This window comes from Otolemur garnettii, unplaced genomic scaffold (assembly GCF_000181295.1).
Source record: "Otolemur garnettii isolate 467f Iridium unplaced genomic scaffold, OtoGar3 scaffold00052, whole genome shotgun sequence".
Classification (NCBI taxonomy): domain Eukaryota; kingdom Metazoa; phylum Chordata; class Mammalia; order Primates; family Galagidae; genus Otolemur; species Otolemur garnettii.
In genome coordinates this window covers 6,983,005-6,991,518 of record NW_003852447.1, presented here as the reverse complement: position 1 = coordinate 6,991,518, position 8,514 = coordinate 6,983,005, and the positions used below count along the sequence as shown (strand labels likewise).

At 40.6% G+C, this 8,514-nt stretch overlaps 1 protein-coding gene across 1 annotated transcript in view; it reads right to left on the bottom strand.

Annotated features, from left to right (window-relative positions):
- HEATR5A (HEAT repeat containing 5A) overlaps window positions 1-8,514 on the bottom strand; it is a 113,233-nt gene that overhangs the window by 71,167 nt on the left and 33,552 nt on the right. The window contains exons 12-15 of the mRNA XM_023514397.1: window positions 8,265-8,364; window positions 4,628-4,737; window positions 932-1,095; window positions 672-847 (exon numbers count right to left, since the gene is read on the bottom strand). Coding sequence (XP_023370165.1) covers window positions 672-847; window positions 932-1,095; window positions 4,628-4,737; window positions 8,265-8,364 — 550 coding nt within the window. The remainder of the gene's footprint in view (window positions 1-671; window positions 848-931; window positions 1,096-4,627; window positions 4,738-8,264; window positions 8,365-8,514) is intronic.

The window sequence follows — 8,514 nt, the reverse complement described above, 5'->3', positions numbered from 1 at the left end:
TTTTTTGGTTGCAGCCATCATTGTTGTTTGGCGGGTCCGGGCTGGGGATTCGAACCCGCCACCTTAGGTATACATGGCTGGCGCCTTAGCCGGTTGAGCTATAGGCGCCGAGCCCAAATAGCATATATTAAAGGTATACAACAAGTTTTGCTGTATCCATACCTCATGAAATGATTACTACAATCAATTTAATTAATATATTCATCATCTCACATGGTTACTTGTGACTAATTAAAGAACCTTTATCTCATCTTCACCTGTAAGAGATTTATGTTTTTTTTCTTTTTTTTTGAGACAGAGCCTCAAGCTGTCTCCCTGGGTAGAGTGCTGTGACATCTCAGCTCACAGCAACCTCCAACTCCTGGGCTCAAGTGAGTCTCCTGCCTCAGCCTCCCAAGTAGCTCGGACCACAGGCGCCCGCCACAACGCCGGGCTATTTTTTGGTTGCAGCCATCATTGTTGTTTGGTGGGCCTGGGTTGGATTCGAACCCGCCACCTTGGGTGTACGTGGCTGGCACCTTAGCCACTTGAGCCACAGGCACCGAGCCAAGAGATTTATGTTAATGAGACCATGTGACAACAATCTTTTTACCCACCAGTTCTCTATTATGCATTCACTGAACCAATTACGTATTATATTTTAGGATATGTGAACTACTGAAGATGTTTACCTTTGAGCTTCTTCCACATGAGCACATACAATCCCAAAGAGTTTGGCTGCAGAGCTAATAACTGACAGTGTTGGAGGCAAGGGTTTAGGCACTGAATCTCCCTTTACATCTTTCTCAAAAATAGAATAAGGGTCATATTCAAGACTTCCACAAGCAACACCACTGCCAAGCAGAAGCTAAAAGGGAAAAAAGGTATATGAGGTTTTAAAATCACTGTTCACAGATCGAATCTAAGTGAGAGTAATTAAAAACGGCCATACTTGTTCTTCAATAAATCTATGGTCAGTCTCTTGCAGCACAGGACTTAGTATCAAAAGATCATCCTGATGACAGAGGGATGGAAGTAAAAACGTAGATGCTGCCACCTGGATATCAGGGGCAGTCAAGTCAGCAGCCAGTTCTTGGAGGACAGCACAGAGGTTTCCTGGTGAGTCAGAGAAAAAGAGCAATTTGCAATTAATGCGAACAGTTAACTGGTTACTGGGTTACTGCTAACAACCCAGTTACTGGGTTAAAAAAGATCAGGGTGAGTTTTAATCTATAACACTGGCCAACTTAAATATATTATAACCAAAGATTGCGTTTCTCATTCTTGAAAACTACCCTACAAACAAATGTGTTAACTATGTACCGCTAGTCAAAAGTCTAATAATGGATACTACAAGGACTTTTTTTTTTTTGGAGACAGTCTCACTACGTTGCCCTGGGTGAAGTGCCATGGTGTCACACCTCACAGCAACCTCAGACTCTTGGGCTTAAGCAATTTTCTTGCCTTAGCGTCCTGAGTAGCTAGGACTACAGGAGCCCACCACAGTGCCCAGCTGTTTTTTTGTTGCAGTTGTCATTGCTGTTTTAGCAGGCCTGGTCTGGGTTTGAACCCGCCAGCTTGGGTTTATGTGGTCAGTGCCCTACCCACTGAGCTATGGGCGTGACCTAAAAGGACATTTTTCAAATTATGCATGTATATATACATATCTTGGTTGTAGTAATAATTTTTATGTTTCAACCAAAAGTGGTAAGTTTGCTGTTTCTCATCTTTCATCTTTATTTTCATCTTTACAAATTTGGTAATAAAAGTGAAAATTTTTTTCTTACTGGCTTTTGAATTTTTAAAATTATTTTCTATATAATTTGATAGATTTATATAACATGTGGGAGTATAACAGTCATAACTTTACCACTAAAATATCAATTGACATTTTAAGTAATGTAGCTAATATTATAATAACCTATAGTAATTTCTAAATTTGACTACAAAAGGAAATATAGTCTTTAAATGTATTCCTCTAACTTTAAGCTTTTTTTTTTTGAGACAGAGCCTCAAGCTATCCCCCTGGGAAGAGTGCTGTTGCATGACAGCTCACAGCAACCTCCAACTCCTGGGCTCAAGCGAGTCTCCTGCCTCAGGCTCCCAAGTAGCTGGGACCACAGGCGCCCACCACAATGCCTGGCTATTTTTTGGTTGCAGCTGTCATTGTTGTTTGGCGGGCGGACTGGATTTGAACCCGCCACCTTGGGTGTACATGGCTGGCACCTTAACCACTTCAGCCACAGGCGCCGAGCCTATTCCTCTAACTTTAAAGTTCTGGTGATATCAGTTCCAATGTCTAGTCAAAAAGTCAGTCTAAAAGACACAGAAAGAAGTTGCTTTTGTAATGTAGAAATTGTTCAAGAATTGAAATTATTTTTCTTCATGACTTCCCAGCATGGGAATGAGTTAGTTTTCTTTTTTGGTTTTTTCTTTTTTTGAGACAGAGTCTCACTTAATCACCCTTGGTAGAGTGCTGTGACGTCACAGCTCATAGCAACCTCAAACTCCTGGACTTAGGCAATCCTCTTGCCTCAGCCTCCTGAGTAGCTAGGACTACAGGTGCGCAGCTATTTTTTGTTTGCAGTTTAGCCAGGGCTGGTTCAAACCTGCCACCCTTGGTATATGGGGCCAGTGCCCTACCCAGTGAGCCACAAGTGCCGCCTTTTTTTTTTTTGAGAAAGAGTCTCACTGTGTCACCTTTGGGCTTAAGCCCAAATTGGAGGTTGCTTGTGCTATGACGCCATGGCACTCTAACCAGGGCGTCAGCTTGAGAATGCCCCCCCTCAAAAAAAGAAAGGGTGGTGCCTGTGGCTCAGTGAGTAGGGTGCTGGCCCTATATACCGAGGGTGGCAGGTTCAACCCGGCCCTGGCCAAACTGCAACAAAAAATAGCCAGGTGTTGTGGCAGGTGCTTGTAGTCCCAGCTACTCGGGAGGCTGAGGCAAGAGAATTGCCTAAGCCCAGGAGTTGGAGGTTGCTGTGAGCTGTGATGCCACAGCCCTCTACTCAGGGGGACAACTTGAGGCTCTGCTTCAAAAAAAAAAAAAGACTTTTTCCTTTTTTCCTAATTCAAGTTCTTCTTTAAGGGTAGAATCACATCATCATTTATCAGAAGATATAATATAGATTTTAGGTTGATATTATTGTAATCCTAAATGTTAAAGAATTAGAAAAAAAAGTCGATTTTTAAAAAAAATCTATAGTTTGAAAATAAGCTTTAAGATATTATGGTAAAAATAAAAAAGGGTTCCAGGTTCATCTATGTTGATTAAAAAAATGAAAGGCACTGCTTTTGCCACAGCCTAACGGTTTACCTGAGCTGCGGAATTTAGAAATTACTTCTCAGGCTGGTCTTGAACTTCTAAGATCAAGTGATCCTCCTGCCTTAGCCTCTAAAAGTGTTAGGAATACAGGACATTGCTCCTGGCCTAAATGTTTTCTTTATAGTAAACATTTTAATAGGTAGATATGAAAACCAGAGAGTAAATAGGAATAGTATCACTTACATAATGATAAAGGCCAAGCTAGCACTAATGTGGTATACATTTGCTGGCATAAGGATACAAGCAAATAAATGTGGTACTTTTTTTTTTTTGAGACAGAGTTTCAGTATGCCACCTTCAGTAAAGTGCCGGAATCCCAGCTCACAGCAACCTCAAACTCTTCGGCTTAAGTGATTCTCTTGCCTCAGCCTCCCAAGTAGCTGGGACGACAGGTGCCCGCCATAGAGCCCAGCTATTTTTGTTGTAATTGTCATTGTTTGGCAGGCCCAGGCTGGGTTCTAACCCACCAGCTCTGGTATATGCGGCTGGCGCCCTAGCCGGTGAGGTACAGGCGCTGAGCCTAAACATAGTACTTTTACAATAAATATATTTGAAGTAACATTCTAATTGTTGGAATTAGGCAACAATTCTAACAATTTGTTGACTAAAAATGATCAAGACTAAAACAAGATACAAGTCCCCATTGGAGACAATTTTCAACTTTCACCTCTTAAAACAAGCATATTAAATTATTCAGATGTAACAGCAGTATGTTTTCTTAAAACTATAATTCAAACTGATAAGAAAGATTTTAGGACTAATTTTAAAATAGAGACAAATTTATTTTATCAATGGCAGCACTGCAGTAATCCAAAGTCACCTTTGAGCTTAATAAGAGCAAAAACTACATGATAAATGTTATAAAATCAATAATACCTTGAAGCTTCAATATGAAACCTTATCTGAGCAGAATTAAGAATAATGGAAAAGAATATGTACTCCCTAGTACATGTATGTGTCTATCTTTCTAGAAGGAAACTAGGAATGGCCATGTTTGTAATAGATTTACATTACATATTCTGTATAAAGCACTAGAGTAGAATCAGTATCAGTCTTTGGGACTCATTCTCCCACACACAGTTTAACTAGGGAGTAGTTGATTATTCTACAAGAAGGAAGGAAAGAAAACATGAACTTTCTTTTAAAAATGTATTTTATTATTAGTGAACACGTGGATTAGGATCAAACTCCCTACACAGTCTAGATATAAGGCACTAGACAACTGCCATTATAATTCATTCATTCAAGTATTTAATGAATGACAATTACTTTCCAGGCACTATCTTAGCCACAAACAATAAATATTTTGTCCAAGGCACATACCTTCATAGGTTTCAGGAGGTAATAAAATCAACAGTTCATAAAGTCTTTGTCTATAAACTACAGACGGTGTTTTCAAAGGACTTCCATATGTTTTCAGTATTGAAGAAAGCCTTAGAATAAAACAAAAAAGTGTATCTTAAGTTGGTAAGTCACATAACAATAAAGGAGGGCTATCTAGAAAGTATCTAGCCATGTAATAGGAAAAATAGTACTAATAATAGCTGGATACTTTCTGGATAGCCCTTGTACAAAGAATGAATAGCCCAACATGTAAATAGCTCATAATTTTAATGAGTTTAGTGACATTTTAATTTTTTTTTCTTTTTTGAGACAGAGTTTCATTTTGTCTTCCTCAGTAGTGTTGTGGCATCACAGCTCACAGCAACCTCAAACTCTTGGGCTTAAGTGATTCTCTTGCCTCAGCCTCCTAAGTAGCTGGGACTACAGGTGCCTTCCACAATGCCTGGCCACTTTTTTGGGGGTTGCAGTTGTTATTGTTGTTTCAGGTGACCGGGGCCGGGTTTGACCCCACCAGCTTCAGTGTATGTGGCTGGTATCCTACCCACTGAGCTACGGGTGCTGCCTATTTTTTTTTTTTTTAAACAAGACATCACAGACTAAAAGGTATAACAGGGATTACCTGACTGAAGGTATAAAAGTATCACATGTGGAAATCATTTTGCAACTTTTCTATCATACTTTACGCAACAAAATAATATAGTCACCTTAGATTACTTTCTTTTTTTTTTGAGACAGAGTCTTTTATGCCCTTGGTAGAGTGCTCTGGTGTCATAGCTCACAGCAACCTTAACCTCTTGGGCTCAAGTGATTCTCTTGCCTCAGCCTCCTGAGTAGCTGGGACTACAGGCACCCACCACGACACCTGGCTATTTTTAGAGACCAGGTGTTGCTCTGGCTCAGGCTGGTCTCGAACCTGTGAGCTCAAGCAATCCACCTCCCTTGGTCTCCCAGTGTGCTAGGATTACAGGCATGAGCCACAGACGCTAGGCTCAGTTTAGATTTCTAAGGTCACAGTATTATGTCTAGAACCTGAAACTCATTTACTAATAAATTACAGATTTTACAACTCAGTATGGCAAAACCTAAAGTCTGTTATGGGTCCAACCTTGGTGCCTCAGGCTTAGCATCCTGGGAAGCCTACTTAGGAGGACTGTGGTTGCTTTAGGACAGTAGAACAGCCAAATCCAGAGTAAAACCAGCGCTCTATAAAAAGAAACAGCCAGATTTTGGTCAGGCGTGGTGGTTCATACCTATAATCCTAGCACTGTGGGATGTGTGCGTGGAAGGATCCCTTGAGCTAAGGAGTTTGAGACCAGCCCTAGGAAGAATGAGATCCCATCTCTACTAAAAGTAGAAAAAATTAGCCAGGTGTGGTGGTGAGCACCTGTAATACTGAGAGGCTGAGGCAGAAGGATCACTTCAACCCAAGAGTTTGAGGCTACTGTGAGTTAAGACGCCACAGCACTCTACCCAGGGCGACAGCTTGAGACTTGGTCTCAAAAAAAAAACCAAAAAGCAAAAAATCAAAAAACCATGCTGAGTAAAAAAACTAAGTCATAGGCTTGGTACCCATAGCTCAGTGAGTAGAGTGCCGGCCACATACAATGAGGCTGGTGGGTTTGAGCCTGGCCTAGCTTGCTAAACAACGACAACTGCAACCAAAAAATAGGCGGGTACTGTGGTAGGTGCCTGTAGTCCCAGCTACTTGGGAAGCTGAGGCAAGAGAATCACTTAAGCCCAAGAGTTGGAGGCTGTGAGCTGAGATGTCACAGCACTCTACTGGGGGCAACATAGTGAGATTCTGTCTCAAACAAACAAACAAAAAACCCCCCCAAAACCTGGCTGGGTGCCCATAGCTCAGCGGTTGGGGTACTGGCCACATACACCAAAGTAGGCAGGTTCAAACCTAGCCTGGGCCTGCCACAACAACAGTAAAAAATAGCCAGGCGTTGTGCCAGATGCCTGTAGTCCCAGCTGATCAGGAGGCAGAGGCAAGAGAATCACTTAAGCCCAGGAGTTTGAGGTTGCTGAGAGCTGTGATGCCACAACACTCTACCGAGGGTGACTGGGTATCAAGTCATAGAAACATTATAGTAACATCTGCCTCATCAAAATCAAGCAAAACTAAATAACATACTACTTAGGGAAACAAAAATATTTGATACACTTTTTTAAAAATGTTAAGGAAATGACAACTATAATACTCAGGCTCTTGGGTACTTTTAAAGGAAGTCAGAAAGAATGTTATTAGAGAAAGGAGCACATATACCTTCAACAGTATTGTTCATGCTGTAGTAGTTCAATGGTGGCCAAACAGGCCCACTGCCCGTTTCTGTAAATTATGTTTTATTGGAACACAGTCACATTCACTCACATATTCACTAACATTATGATCGCTTCTACACTACGAGTTGAGTAGTTACAACATACACACACAGAACTCACGGCCCACAAGCCCCAAATATTTACTAAATTCCCCCCCCCCCTTTTGAGACAGAGTCTTACTATGTTGCTCTCAGTAGAGTGCTGTGACGTCACAGCTCACGGCAACCTCAAACTCTTGGGCTTAAGCAATTCTCTTGCCTTGGCCTCCCAAGTAGCTGGGACTACAGGCGCTCACCACAATGCCTGGCTATTTTTTGTTGTTGTTGTTATAGCTGTCATTGTTATCTGGGTTCAACCTACCAGTTCCGGTGTATGTGGCCAGTGCCCTAACCGCTAAGTTATAGGTGCTAAGCCAACTATCTGGCCCTTTACAGAAAAAGTTTGCTAACCCCTGCTCTAATTGTACTGGATTCATAGTTAAACACTTTATTATACTACCTAAGCCATATCTTAGATGTATTTTTCTTTATATATAAATTTTTTTTTTAAGAGACAGAGTCTCATTTTATCGCCCTTGGTAGAGTGCTGTGACGTCACAGCTCACAGCACCTTCCAACTCCTGGGCTTAGGTGATTCTCTTGCCTCAGCCTCCCAAGCAGCTGGGATTATAGGTGCCTGCCACAATGCCTGGCTATTTTTTCTGTTGCATTTTGGCCAGGGCTGTGTTCAAACCTGCCACCCTCGGTATATGGGGCTGGCATCCTACCCCCTGGGCACAGGCACTGCCCTATATATAAATTGTTAATCATTACTTTTTGGAAAGACTTTCTCTATATATTTTATTGTTTGCAAATTATAAGTGCTTATGATATATATTGGCTTTTCTGTTTCTAATCATATATGTATAACTCAGAAAAAATAGAAACAAACAACTGAAACTGTTAATAAACATCTGGTTCTTTTGAACACAGAATACACTAACAAACCAATAAAATGCATACCTGAAAAGGTTAACAGGCTTAATATTTAATTTCTTGTTAAAGTCTGCCTGTATGGAAGGTACATTATTCACTCAGTAATTTTCTTTCCCTTTTAATATGTATTTTTCTTGCAAGATCCTACCCTAAAAAAAAAAATCATAAATCTAAATGACTACCTTCCTTTGCAAAAGCAAAATCATTCGGCGACCACAGAAACTTGGCTTGTTATTATACTTAAGGAATACTGTATAATCAGAGGATCGCTAAGTGCTCTTAGAAAATTTTATCAAATCTAAATAGCTGATCCTTACTGAGTTAGCAAATCCACAGCACAAGGAAGTGGTGGAAGAAGACGCTGAATAACTTCCTCAGTAAGGAGATCGCCACAGTGGGAAACAAAGCTCTTGATAGCTGAAAAAGAGAACAAACTTTTACTCAGCATAATGTTATCAGCCATGAAAGGAACATTTGATTACAATATAGAAAAAGTATTTTTATTAGTGGAATAAAGAAATGTGCTAAACACAAAAAGTTCTTTTTTTTTTTTTTTTTTTTTTTTTT